At 41.9% G+C, this 15,318-nt stretch overlaps 1 protein-coding gene across 1 annotated transcript in view; it reads left to right on the forward strand.

The window, feature by feature from the left end:
* The window catches only part of cdyl (chromodomain protein, Y-like), a 43,982-nt gene that overhangs the window by 20,496 nt on the left and 8,168 nt on the right, over positions 1-15,318 (forward strand). Inside the window, exons 2-4 of the mRNA XM_064330895.1 lie at positions 7,439-8,207; positions 13,256-13,509; positions 13,813-13,985. Coding sequence (XP_064186965.1) covers positions 7,439-8,207; positions 13,256-13,509; positions 13,813-13,985 — 1,196 coding nt within the window. The remainder of the gene's footprint in view (positions 1-7,438; positions 8,208-13,255; positions 13,510-13,812; positions 13,986-15,318) is intronic.

Below are 15,318 nucleotides of genomic sequence, written 5' to 3' on the forward strand. Positions count from 1 at the left end.
TTGTATTAGAAATTCTTTTTTTTTAATTTCTCATACAAAATCCTGTACTTAACTCCACATCCCCCAGGAAAAGACCAAAAGTCCATAATGATGGCTAATGCTTTCAATTAACGAGGCTAATTCAGTATCAGAAGTTGTTTTATACACCTCCTTTCTGCCGCAAGATAATTCTGTGCTGATTAAACTGAAGCGGCTTCCTTTAGCCTAATTGTATTTTCTAGCCAAGTTTTGGAACTACTTTTTCCCATTACAGAATTTAGTGCCAGATTTAAAATTTTAAGGTGAATTGGATTCACGTCTACATGTAGACTAGGCTAAGTGTAGGCTAATTTCCACCAGTGCTAGTCGTGTAAATTCACTTGTAATAAAAACTGCTTCTGGATTCAGGCCATTCTTAAGGCTGTTTGATGAAGACTTTCACTTAAGCATATTATTCAAGGCTGCATTAGCCCCAAACTAGAGGGGGATACAGTTATCTATCCATGTGCACATTGAAGTGTGTATCATATGAGGATGTTCAGCTCTGCACTGGAGATTCTACAGTTTCTTTTCTGATGTTGGGCAGTTTGGAGAGATTGTGCTTTTATTTTCAGTGGCACGAACCCCTAGGTTTATCAAAGTAAGTATTTGTCACCATCATATTATTCAGCTTTATTATCCAGAAGCTTTGACTGTGTCCTATTAAAATGTGCAACAGCTTTGCTTTTGTAGCCAATTAAATTTTATTTGAATAAATTCATCATGAAAACGGGCTGGATTAGCAACTGTTTGTTGCTAAAAATGTTCTTTTAATGGGAACATCAAACTCACATCCTACCTTGTCATCATAAAATATCTGAGGCCACCTGCCGGCAGACGAGCTGGCTTTACATATTAAAATATTTGGACAAAGTGAAAATGTTTTTTTTAATGTGTTTTGAGGTGATCTGTTCTGTTGTAGCTTTTTTCCTCCCACAGAATTTATTTTTCCCAGAGAATGCAATTACTCCTCTTTCACAATCTTATTTTTTTGGTAAGTGCAAAGTGTTACAATAACAGTATTGGAACAAACGGCATGAGAGATGGATACATCGAAATGTGTCGCGTATTGTTGTTTGTTTGATGCAACTGGAACCTTTTAAAAAAATTGGTTTTAAAATGTGTAGGGGAAGAAGCCGTAATATAAAGGCTCACTTTTTTTAAAAGAATAATTTGAAGTAGGCCTAGATGTGCATGTTTTTCATGTGTCACGCATGTTCCATGACCTGAGTATCCCAATACTCGAATAATGTTATGCTGACTTGGACTTGAATGGTACTTTGGTAAATCGGGAATCCACCGTGGGCTAAATGTTGAATAGTTTACTTACAATTTTTTGTTTTGCTGAAGCTGCTGTGATTATGTAGCTACCTTTTTGAAGGGTACTGTAAGTACATAACCTAACAGCTGGGTCTCACCACTGTTTCTATTTCTGCAAAATCTACATGAGTAAGTCCTTTTTACTCTACAGCGTCTACAGCACTACCACTGCAAGTGACTGGAATAAGTACACCAGCAAGTAATGTAGATATATTTATATTTCATGATGGCAAATATGTTTACACTGATTTTTCTAGTGGAAAAATTCATTTAAAGCTGTACCAGTTTGCTGATATTCACCCACAGTCTCAGTCCCAGCTTGACAGATGTAATAAGTCCATGTGATGAAGCTGTCCCATTATGTAGAACCTCCGGCAGTTGTCGGAAATGAACGTTTAACAGACGAAAAATGCCATGATATCCTTCATCACCACTTTATTCACCACATTAAGATGCAGCCAAGTGGCACCTTGACTCTCAGTCATGCCCTTTACTGAAATGGTCCTGTCACCATCATGTTTACTGGGTAAACATGAGTGGGTGGGGAAAAGGCTGGAGTGCAGGTTGTTTGACAGTGTATGCATTGTCCTCCTATCGGATGCCACTTTCAGTGTAGTAGAATTCTCTCCAGCAAGTGAGGTACGGTTGGCCTTAAGTGGTGCGGCCCAAACGTCGAGTGCTTATTCTGTGCGAAATGTTGTTCCTGCTTGTTCATGTTTGAGATCATCAGGCTTGTCCTCAAAAGTTAATGTGTGACAAAGCTGTGTAACTGCACACGTCTTCACTAAAAAACAGGATTGAGACAACTTGGATGTGAAAAAACCATTCATCCTCTCAACCAACCTGTTTTCACTGGAAATGGTGCACTGTTGACTATTTGCATGACTCAATAGAGCATTCTTTCTCTAGCCTGGGTAGCAGGTGTGTAGTATTCGTTGGTGTTTGCTGTCCTACAGCTTGTAAAATTAAAGTCCAGGATTAGTGATTCTCACCAAGTGTTCTGCGGACCTTTTTGAGGTTGACAGTCTTCTCTATCGGATACTGCCGATCACTATAAAAACTGCTTGCAGACACACACACACATACATAAACACACACACAGGCACACACACACACACACACACACACACACACACAGAGCAACCATTCATCCAGGCATTTTGCCGCCTGTCATCCAGGCATTCATCTGAAGCTTAATTGTGGCCACTCTTCAGTCAAGTGCACTAGCACCGAAGTGACGGCAGTCGTGGGAAGCCAAAGGCTAAAAGCCGAGCGACACGGGCGTTCTCTAACCGCGCTGCGTACGGGTGACTGCGGGTCCCCCCTGCCGTGCCCAGCCCTGACCCCAGATGCCGCCGAGTCGCAGTTCCTTTGTGCGCCCAGACACAAGATCTCTCCGCTCTACAGAACAGCCACCGCCTGCTGCTGACAGGCCACTCCAGAGAACGATTGAGAGGACCATCCTCTTCCTTTCGTTAAAAGCACCAGGCACTGTCCCATCCGTGTGCTCAACCAAACGAAATAGCTTTCTTAATTACCTCAAAGCTGTGACCTCGTAATTAACAAGAATGCACTCCTTGAGCGCTTTGCGTTTCGTATTAATAATACGTTGTAGTAATGTATGGATTTGTTTTTGTGACAACTCGCCACCTGTATGGTCTTATTGCTGGGGGTAATAGGTCATCTTCCCACTAAAATATGTTTTGGCATTCCTGTAAGGTAGTCAGCTGCCGTCGATGATGGCAAGTTTATTAGGGAACCATCTGCAGGATGTTATTTATATGGATATGCCCATTTCAAGGAATATAATGAGGCGTATTATCTTTACACGGCATCTGCATTTGGCTATTTCATTTGCCCTTCAGTTGTACTTCCTGCTGCAGTTAATTCCTCCAAATGTGCATCCCATTTGGTGTGAGTGGTGAAACTTTTATTGTAGTTTGTGTCAGTTTAAAACAGCAGAATTTTTGTATCAGTAGGCTGCCCATCTGATAGGCAACCTACTTTCCTTCTCTTGAAGGAGGCTTGTTTCGCTACTGTAGAAGAGCTAGTTCCTGTGAGCCAAATTGTTCGCAACTTGGCTGATAGTAACTGACTCATCTGCGTTAACCAAGCAAGGCTCCAAGTTGATATAGCCTACATCACGAGAAGTAAATGAATCAACAGGTGCTAGTCCTCAACATTTATTTTAAGTGAAGGAAAATATGTGTTATACACAGTAAAATGCAAAAGTGTGTTTGTACCCTGTCCAATTGCACAACCCTTGTTCAGTATACAGTTTACCTTGACCTATACTGATATTCCTGTCCACGTTTGGTTGGTTACAATTGTGATATTGGTGAGGAATAAACATGAATTGGAATACACAGGGCTTCTTCACGAATACTAATAATATCTTCCTCAGCTGCTGAAGGCAAATTATGGAATCTGGATGTCAATCTCACATTTCACAGGTGCAGGAGCACAGACAGCCTTAAGGTGTAATCTTATGCCGAATGATTTCCATGTTAAAGCCATGGTGAAATCCATCAACATTATTCATAGAGCCTTTCAATCTAGCTTTGCACTGTAAGCAATTTAGTTTTACAAGTGTAAATATTGATCACTGGGAGAAATTTAGGATAGTCTTTAGAAATATGTGCTATGTATGTTTTATGAAGTCCTAATCAAATCAGTGTTCGGGAATAGGCTATTTTTTTGCAGATATCTGTGTCATTAAAAGGCACTGAGCCTGCATCCGTTGGAGAAACAAGCCTAAGGGAGCTTCAGAGTCTGTCTCGTCTGCTGCTTGTAAGACCTGATATAGCTACAAATTCTATCCAGGAAGTCAAACTAATGATATATTGTTACAGGTCCCTAGTAAATGTCAGGCACATTCCTCCAGTCTTACATAAAATGTATACTGGCACATGGTAGAACTGTTGACAGTTATATGGAAAACCTAATGCATATTTGTAGTGCTTGCTGAGCATTATAACCTCAAAATATGATATACTTGTTAATCTTGTTTCCATTGCTGGCATCCTATTGACCTTCAGATCGTCACTCCTACACAGATGTCTCATATTATTTCCACAGAGCTGAAGGAAGTTGGATCTGATGTCAGCAAGTGAGCGGGCTGTTGCTCCAGGTTCTCTCTCCAAAGCGCACATCACTTCTGCTTTCGGGATTGCAGAGCGTCCGTATTCTGAGTGACCCTGTGGTCGCTCGCGCATTCCAGAGCTCCGACTCACTGTTTCTCAGTGGGAGTGTCCCTGATTGAGTGGGGACTGCCAACGGCCTGCTTATACGGGCCATTAATGAAATTTTTCGAACGCGCCGCGTCACTCAACTTGCATGCCGCGGATTTTCCCACTCCCTCCCCGAAGGATTCCTCGGATATTTCTCCTTGTGGGAGATTAGATTCCACGCCTTAGTTGGAAACCACTGATTTTTGATTTTTTGATTTTCACATCTTCAGGTTTGTCACGGTGGGAGGATTGTAACCCACTGAACCTCACTAATGAAACGTTCCTCCGTGCTGTTATACAGCCGTCAGCAGATTGGCCTCAGTCTTAAGGATTTTGCCACTTTTTTTGTGTTACCAGCCAAAATAAATGAAATGATTTGTGCCCTCAGCCAGCATATCATCCGTTAGAATACAGTTACACCATTCATTTACTGTGGTAAGGTGCCTCAAAGGAAATTGTGGGCTGGCATATAGGGCATGAGTCTGAACAGCTTTGGTTTTCCCCAGCAGACTCAAATTTCTAGTTTTGTGTGAATAGTGAACCAACAGCAGGAATCACCTGGAAGAAGTCCCTACACCTGTCAGTGCTGTGGCAGGCTGTGGCTAACGGGGCCAAGCACTTATCTGAGTCCTGACGAATAGCACAATGAAAAATGCGTTCTTACATAACCCAGTGACAACCCCTGAGGAGAAAAGAACGTTTTTATGCCGCTCAAATCTGAAAGCAGCACGGCTGTTTTGTTAACCATTCCCTCCCAGTTACAAAATGTTTTATTAACATATTGTTGACTCACTATAGCTGTTCACTGGAGCCATTAACACTCCTACACTAAAGCCTCTATCTCCAGGATCTAGATTGCACAGTAATCTAAAACAATTCAGATCCCTTATTGAATTATTTTGTATTGAGCGGTATTCATTTTTTCCCTTTGGCTATGCAGTTGGTTATGTAGTTGGTTTATGTAATATTTCTTGCAGCATGTACCATAGTTTTCAATTCACCGCTACAGCTGTTTGGTTATTGATGTTCTCGATTTGTGTGCCAAGCCTGTGTTGTTTCCTGTGGGCAGTTCCGTGCAACCACAGCTCTGGATGTTCTGCTGTTATTTTTGGCCTCTAAAGAGCTCTCTCTGAAACAGAAGGCTGTTACAGATTCCTACCAAACTATTAAGCCTAGCCTTACAATGAAAAAAATGAAGCTACATTAATTGATCCTTTGTAGTTTTCTTTTGGATTTTGCCACTGATTTGTCATGAATAATTTGAAATTTGGATCTGTTTATAATTAATATTTTTAATTCATCTCAGAATATTCAAATGAATTCATAAGAACCGCAAAGATACAGTACATTGAACTTGTTTGTTCCCCCAAACCCATTTACTTGAAGTAGATTGAATTGAGTTTATTGTAAGAAGTGAACTGTACCTCTTGGTTTCTAGCAGACTCTCTGCTTATAAAATCTTAACAAGGTTAGAATGAGTCATTCCTGATTTACAAGGCATCCTCATCGCCTTTACGTGCGAGTGCCACTTTTCCAATAAGCAACTCTCTTGGAGTCTGTGGTATTCACAGGAGGAATCGCATTATAGCGCGAGGATGCCCAAGAGGCCAGAAATTTAATCCAGCAAAGAGAAGAAACAGTCACACACTGACATGTGTTTAACTGGATTTCATCAACAACCACTTAGACTAACAGCTGCTACAAAGTGCCACGATCCATATACCTTCAAGAACATGTGTTCCTGCACTGAGAGAGAAGTATCCACAGACGGGGGCCTAAAGGAGAGAGCAAACGGCCGTTGACTGTGTTCCCATAGTGGGGCTGACAGGGCTGTGGGTCATCAACTCTTCTGCTAGCTCCAGCTTGTTGGGCAGTTCATAGTTGTCTGTTACAATCTGTTTCTCCTGCAGAGTTTGTCTCCATGTTCCCCTTAATGATTCCCTCCAGATCTTTATTCACACTATTAATGGTTGATAATGTGGTGTATAGGCAGGCCCTTGTTTGGTCTGTCTAGCTACATGATTATTTTTGAAGGCAAGTACTGAACAGGCTCTGTTAATGGCTGCACTGCAGCCTCTTGTGGTAAGCTGTTCTGTCCATCAGTCAGTCAGTCAGTCAGTCTGTCAGTCATTCAGTCAGTCAATAGTTTGTGACTCACTGGGCCCGTGCCATAAGCAGGACTGTTTCCTTCAGCCAGCCAGTAAATAATATGGCTGTCCAACATTAATATTTATATTCCCATGGCTCTTGTTTGAACTGAAAGTTGAGTTTGGTATTTCTAAATATTTTCAAATTAATAGAAGATGCATTTAATGTGTTTTGACTGAGTAAGTCGAATTATTTTAAGTATTTAAACTGAGCACATAAAAATGTTTTTATCATTTACCACAGTTTTGAAAGATGTCTTGATTTTTTGGCTTCATAGTGTCAAACTTGCAAAGAAGTAGTGTCTGTGATGATATTAAATCATACTTTTTAAATTAGTTTAGGTATGGTGGGTGCTTTTGAAATTCAACTTTGACAGGCTGCCATTTCAAGTCTGCTTCTCCAATAATAAACCATTTTATAAATAGGTTGTTAAAAAGGGTAGGCTATTTGGCAGCTAACCTTGATTTAAATTTGGTTCAACATGAAATAATCCTAAACATACATCATACTTGTTGTCTTTATCAGTGTAAGTAATGGGATCTCTTATTTCATTATCCTGTTTGTTCCAACTTAGCTGGCCTGTGCTAGATTACTTTTTCTAATGTAATTATGGCTCCTTCCACTGTGTCATGTTTCATAAAAATTATTTTTCCTTGTCCTTGTTTGACTGCTTTCCTCCATTTTTAATTTTCTGGCTTCACCTTCCTGTGTTCTCCCCTTAGGTGGAAAAAATTGTGGATAAGAGGAAAAATAAGAAGGGGAAGGTCGAGTACTTGGTGCGCTGGAGGGGCTACGGGTTTGAGGACGATACCTGGGAGCCAGAGACACACCTGGCCAACTGTGTGGAGTTCATCCACGAGTACAACCGTATAAACAGTGACCGCCAACGAGACGGCACCTTCCTTCGGGCCCAGCGCAGCGCCCCCAGCTACGGCCACAGCGCCGCTAACAATGCCCGCAAGCAGATCTGCAGACCGCAGTCACACGCCCTGCCGAAGGTGCTCAGCCCCGCTGCCATTGCCACTGGCGCGCCCACCGTAGCAAAGCGGCCACAGCCCTCTCTCAGTGCCAGGGACACGGACACTAAAGCTGACCCTCAGCTGCTCCTCTCTAGCCAAAAGTACCGGCGCGCCAACAACAGCAGCGTCATCGTCACGGGGCTGGCGGCCACCGCCCATCCCATCGGCAGTGGGAGGAGGAGCATGGACCTGGCCAAGTCCGGGATTAAAATCCTAGTGCCCAAGAACCCCATGAAAAGCCGAACAGAGGTGGAGGAGTCTCCCAGCGAGGCAGCCCACAGCCTGGAGACAGCCGAGCAGGGGCCGGACTCTGAACCCCCCGAGGTGGCCCTGCTGGAAAAGCCCCCGGGGGCCCTGTTGGGGCCTGGGGATGAGAGGGCGCGCATGGGGACCCGCCCAAGGACGCAGACCATCCTTCCACCTATACAGGTTCCCATCACCCCAGCTGCTGTGCTCACCCTCAATGGCAAAGGTGGGGTGATCGCCTTAATGAACAGGTGTCAAACTCCAGTTCTGGAGAGCCACAGTGTCTGCTGGTTTTTGGGGTTCTCGGCACCAGCGGTTCATTTAAGTCATTGATTGACTAAAGAAACCACACGCCTCATTCATAAGGCCTTAATTGGCAGCTGATTGAAAGTAAACCAGAAAAACCTGCAGACACTGCGGCCCCCTGCGACTATTTTGTGACAGCCCTGCCTTAATGGATTAGTTGACTTCAAGTTTGTTGTAGCTACAAAAAAACTATTTTAGCTTTTAGAATTTGTAATTTTGTTCTTTGAGAGACACATATTCTAGCTTTACCAGCACCGGAAAAGAAGATGCTGTGTATACAATTTCTCTTGCATTATTAGCTTATTATATGTGTAGAGATGACTGCAACCGTCTTGCTGGCAGAGGTTTAGTCTCTTTACTGTCAAGCTAAACCCAACTTGTGCTTTGCTCTTTTAACCTTTCCAATGTTGCTTTATGGCATGGAGGGCATTGAACTTCACCCTCAACCTATATTTGCTGGCTGTACAATGCACAGTTGTGTCATTGGCTAATTTGCCGATCCACACTTTGAAGATAATTAAGCAGCAGTCCTGCATGTTTTTTTCTGTGAGGAATAGGGAGCTAATTGTCTCTTTTTCTCCTGACAAGGTCTCTGAAAGACCTGTGATGCACAATGACCTGTTAGGAAGTCCCATTAGGAAATCAGACTACCTCTGGACTGGTCTGGACTGCAGAGGAGCAGGGTGTAGCTGTATTTGATTGGGAAGCATGGTCGATGGATTGTTTACGTCTGTGCGCTCCATGTTTTGGCTGAAACAGTATCTTAACCTCAGCATGGTGCGCAGAGTGAACTCTGTGCCCTCTGGTAACTGGTGAGGAACTACTGAGACGGACCGCAAGCCTGTTTCCTTTCAACCTCTTTGAAGTCAAAAACAAGAGAAGCGTCTTTGGCCAGACGTGTGCTTCCTGTGATATCATACATTGCCATTGTATTTGGTTATAATAGCATTTGTCGCTTAACTAAATTCATTTCATTTTATCTCTGCTGTCAGTGCGTATTTCGTCGAGCAGAGCCTCACCCACATTTTGGCCTGTACACCTCTGAGATTTTTCTTCCATTGCGTATCTGTAAAAAGTACTTACCTCATTTACATCTTTCGATATACATGTACTCAAGGGGAAATAATGAGTTGTATTCACAGTTCAGCACATGGTATTCATAGCTTGGCCATTTCCTTGTGGCGCATTAAATAGAAAGACATTCAAAGCAACAGTTCAACTCTTAATTAATTATAGACCATGAATTTAAATGTGATTTTTGTAGCTGATTAGAAGCAAGCTGATGCAGTAGCCTTTCAGTGCTGGAAGCCTCTATTGCTGGCTAGGGTTGCTCGCACCTCAAGAATACAATTGATAACCATATGCCAGCTTCACCTCTATTTCCAAATGGGAGTGCAAAATGCTAATATTTTAAACTCAATCTCAGCTAAAAGTGCAGGTCACTTGGTCAGCAGAGGCCACTTAAGGAATTTTTGCTCAACTTACTCCCCACCATTGAAGGGCAAAATCTCTATACCACAGCAGTGAGCCAGAGAGAGAAGCTCCCATTGATTTAGCAGCAGAAATTATGTACTTTGTCTAGCATGTGCTTCATTCTTTATTAATTTGTCACATTTATCACATCAAAGAAGTTACACCACCATTCTTCAGGTTTCACTTTCAGGTGAAATTCCACTTTAGGCCAGATCACGTCTTTTCTCATCTCTGGAGAAATCAATTTCAGCCCTGGCTGGCCATTAGGGCGAACTAAGCAATAATGTGCCTGCTAAATTAATGTTTAAAAAAATGTATAAAAAATGAAGTGCCCTTCTGTGATGCAAGGAATATCAGGAGATGTTCATTTCTGTTTTACATATTGTTCATATCCATGAATGAACATTAATATTAAGTTTTTTTGTTCAGTATTTTTAATGTTCTTTATCTAAATATTACTTCTTGTTTGTCATAAAAATACTTGATATAAAGAATTAACGATGCTATTTGATGTGGGTATAGATTCCAAAAAGAAATGGTCCAAAATTCACATTTACATTTTAGTACAGAACATAGAATAGAAGAAAACGGACAGTAATTAGTCATTGTTGCCTTGTATCCTCTTAATATTATTGCCTCTCATCATGCTGCTGCATACTGAAAAGTTCTAAGATGGCTGAAAATAGCCAGTGGAAGGTGCTATAGCCGGTTATCTGGCAGACAGAAGAGCAGACTGTGTATGCAAATATTACCTAAATAGGAATCCTAGAGAATATGACAAATCAAAATTATTACACACTTTTTTTTAGAAATAGTCTATAGTGTTTGCTTCTGGTTGTGTACTTTGTTCAGCTGGGTCAGATGTTAGAATCTGGTGAGGTGGAAGGTGGACTGCCTCATGAAGATAGGAGATGAATTCTACTCTGAATCAGGCCTGCTGGAATTTAAGCTTTTTAAATTTTGAGGAAATGAAAAGGTAGCTAATGGTTGTCTATCTTCTGGAATATATTATCCATTATCTTTGTGTAGCACTGGATGGAAAAAAGTAATTTAGTGGAATGGAGATGTAATAGCTCATGAATATACGTGTGTTGTTAAGGTTATTTGTGAATACAGATTAAAAATACTTGGTATACAACTGCAAATAGATGTAGACCCACTTTATTTGTGCTGTAAGGACTGTCTCTTTGGAACATGATCTTAGACTTCCCTAAAACATTATCAGAATGCGAAAGAGAATTGACAAACAAAAGCTAATTTAATACAACCCATTTCCTTGGTTACTTTTCACAAAAATAGTATCAGTATTCTTTAAGTCACATAAAGCAACACGTGCACTCAAATGACTGAATTCAAGTCTGACTGCTACACCTGTTGTATTCTGTTTCTTATATGCAAGGGGGGACAGCATACCAAGTCCCTTAAACCTTTTTAACACAGTCAACAAAAATTTGATATGCACCTGATCAGAGCTCTATTAACCTATCCTGGAAAAAAAGGCTCTCAGAAATTAAATGATTTGGTTTCTTGGTATAGCTTGACACAGAAAAATGGCAGTTGTGATCTTGTCATCTACAGTTAATAAGGTAGCAGTGCAGCTGTGAATGTTTAGCCATTAAATAGCAAGGTCCGTGTACTGCCACTGCTTACTTCCTTTATCTTCAGTAGAGCGGTAGGAACCTCGCAGTACTTAAAAAACCATTCATATTTATGACTGGTAGGATCATAATATCTTGTATTTACATCATTACTAATATGTCCTGAAGTTTCCGCTGGGGAAAAATGAAGTATTATATTCTATTCTATTGCATCTGGTCTGACAGTATTTCTGTACTGATGTGTGTGGCTCCAGGCAGTACACACTGATCCAGAAGACATAATGCCCCAACAGCTAAATGTTGAGCAGTGTAGCGTGACTCTTTCAGTTGCTCAGAACACAGTACGGCTATACCAATAACCTAAACTATGGCATACAATAACATGGACATAAGCATGTGAGAAGCTGATGTTGGAATGTTGCACTGAGATGAGCTTAGTTCGCTCACAGGAACCCCCAGTGCTCCAAATAGTCTGTTTTGGCTGGTTGGTGTTAAAGAACGAGGGAGAGAACTTAAATCCAAAGGGACCTGTTGAACCAATCGATTGCTCTCTCCACCATCTCTCATTCACCAAAAAGCAGGCCTCCAACCTCACGTCTTTTATCCCTTCCTGGGAGGAAAGCTCCATACTGTGTGAGGTGTGAATGTGAAAGTGCTCGCCTGTTTTTGCCAGCTTTATGCCTTTATTGTGACCATGCTGCATGGTTATTGCGAAATGGTCTTTTGCATTTTGAATAAAGAATTTTTTTAATTAGGTTTAACATCAGTTTATTTCAGGATTCATACTTGGGCGTAAAGGTGTAGCTGTAGAAACCACTCTCAGCAGTCTTGAACCTATTGATTTGTTGCTAAAGACCGAAAATATGCAATCTTGATGAGATGTGTGGAGCAGTCCGTAGGGGAGCCAACTCTCAAGCCATAAATGAGCCCTCTGCATGGGTTGGGGTTCGAACCCCCGCTATGGCACCTTTGCAGCTTTGATCCCTTCTCTGCCTGTGTCTGCCTCTGTCTGTCTGCTCCCCTTTAAAAAACTGCCATTATCTTTTTTTGTGCCGTCTTACCGGTCTTACTAAGATAGAAGACTGGTTAGACAGCATTATTGCAGACCAGCAGCGCAACAAAACTTCACACTTTTAGCACTACGAAACCTTTGATAAAAAACGATCCATAACTTCCATGCTGACTGCTGCTTGAGAGTTGCTCTCCAAAGACTTATCCCCTTTCATTTAGATGGCAAAAAGCCACACGGTTGCTACGGTTGCCCTTAATGTGGGCGGATCAAAGTGTGGCTTCGGTCTAGACTCCAGCAGTTGCGGGTCTTTGAGCTGCCGCTAACAGTAAAGTGATTGTTGGGGGGTATTTTCAGCAGTGCATAATTGTAGATGGCACCATCTCATTTATGGTCAACCACAGGGCCATCAAAGCCCCAGTCCCACACTTACCTAAGCTCTTTTCGAAACCGTGAACCCCCTGCACACCAGTGCAAAGTCCCCAGACTAGCCAGGACTGGAGATTCTTGGGAAACGCTTAGTTGCTAGGACACACAGTACTGACAGCACTTTTCAGAACCTGCCTTGAGTGCATGTGGGGAGAGCAAAATAGACACTGCAGTGAAGCAGCTCATGTTCTGACAACGCAAACTGTGTCTCTTACTTTCAGCTGTTTCTTCTGTTGGTCTGTTTTTCAATTAATATTAATTTATTCTAGTCATTTTTAGTAGTTTCCTTTTGTACTAATTGCTTAATTATTATTATAAATAAGGTACAACATGTCAATCATGAAAATGATCTAAACTAATAATAAATGATCATTTTTATTTTAAATACTCAGTGTATTACAACCACGTATTACAACGTTACTTGCTGAGGTGTGTGATGACCTTTGGTGACCCCTGCAGGCACGCCCACATTCATAGAAGCCCTGGCGGCCAACGGGACGGCTAACCTGCAAAGCGCAGTGAGCGGCGTTTCCGGGGTGACCGGGAAGCGACGCTTCGAGGAGCGCTCGACCTTCGACAAGCGGCTGCGCTTCAGCGTGCGGCAGACGGAGAGCGCCTACCGCTACCGCGACATCGTGGTGAAGAAGCAGGACGGCTTCACGCACATCCTGCTCTCCACCAAGACCTCCGAGAACAACTCCCTCAACCCCGACGTGAGTCCTTTCATCCCGTTTGCTTTGGCTTCTCTGCTAGGCTCTTTTTTTTGGAATGATCTGCTGAATGGATCAGCTTATTCAATCTAGAAAAAACTTACCTTACAAAAAGTCCTATTTTAAGAGTAATCATACATTATTCAGTTATATTTTGTTATTGTATACCTTATAATTATGTATTATATGTTCATTATCCAGTTGAAATTTAAGAAGTTGAAATATATTTGAGATAATATTTGGTTAATGATGCGCATAATGAGAGAGATCGATTGCACAGCGGTGATAACGAGTGACGTGATTCAGGTGATGAAGGAGGTGCAAAGTGCTCTGACCACGGCGGCGTCGGATGACAGTAAACTGGTTTTGCTGAGTGCGGTGGGCAGCGTCTTCTGCTTCGGCCTGGACTTCATCTACTTCATCCGCCGGCTCACCGATGACAGGAAGAAAGAAAGCGTCAAGATGGCGGACTCCATTAGGTAAACAGACTGAAAGAGGCATCTAGACCCCTGTGCCTGAAGCTAACTGGTTATTCCATTAGGAAACTCGCAAATGCCAGGAAGGAGGAGAGCCAAGATGGTTGACTCCATCTGATACAGCTTCAGGGGCTTTGAACTCTACTTATATTGTAAAGACTCGAATGACAGGAAATGACACAGTGCCTGATAAAATGTCAAAGTAAGGAAAATGGAGGTAGTACATTGATTTCATGAAAAGAGCTTGAATATTTCACTGTTAATTCCTTGTGCTAACCAGTATCTCGGGCCAAAAATTCAAATTTAATGAGAAGTTAAGCATTGCGCGCACACACACACACACAGACACACACACACACACACTCAAAAGTAAATGATTGTAGTCAGCCAAGAAAGCTCTTGCCTCCTGACTGTGGATAGTGAGAAAAAAGAACCAAAGGGAAGTCCCAGTTCCTGTGTGTGCGATGCATTGAAAGGACACCGTTTGATCAGGCTGCAGAGGCTCCGGCTTGTTAAGAAGAGGGAGACAATTGGAGGGGAGGAAGTCAGGGCTGAATCTCTGTCAGTGTGTGGGCGGTGGGCGTGCGCTACATTACACTACATTTGCTGCTGGAGCTAGATAAACACCAGTGTGATGTCGACGCTCCTTTTTTTCTGCATCGCCTTCCTGAAAAGATGCTATGCGCTGGTCACGAGTACAAATGAGTACAAATCCTTCTTTATTGAATTAGGGCAGTCATACCTTCAACCATTAAGCCATGCTAGCATGCCCATATACATTATAGAATTGGGCATTGGGAGTGAGGGTTTAATTTTGAAAAATAGAATCAAAATATATTCCAAATCTGGTTGCAACTCCAGGAAATTAAACCAACTGCTTACCATTGAATAAGAGAATTGTAGCCTCCTAATATACTTTGTGGACTGGATAAAGTATTGGTCTGGATAAAGTATTGTATCGAGATGTGCTTGATGTGTGGTGGAAAGTTTAATAACAGGACAATGTGATGATTTGTGGTGGGAAGCTTAATTACAGGACAGAAATAAACGTTATAGTGTGAAGAAGAATATGTGTTATAGTCTGAGCTGACAGATTTCATTCACATTTCTGTGTGGAGTGCTTCTTATCCCCAGTCGCTCACCACAGCTAGCTTTTAACTTCATTCTTTCAAGTCCCACACAAAGTGTATGTGCTATGCAAGAGCTAATTTATCACCATTTAGTTCTTGAATGGGTTTCTGAATTTGCATATTTAAAACCTTTGATGTGATTGAAAAGATGAGAGCAACCAGATCAGTTTTTGCTCCTGTAATATAGTCATATTCATTTGCATGAT

The sequence above is a fragment of the Anguilla rostrata genome, chromosome 4 (genome assembly GCF_018555375.3).
Source record: "Anguilla rostrata isolate EN2019 chromosome 4, ASM1855537v3, whole genome shotgun sequence".
Taxonomy (NCBI): Eukaryota; Metazoa; Chordata; class Actinopteri; order Anguilliformes; family Anguillidae; genus Anguilla; species Anguilla rostrata.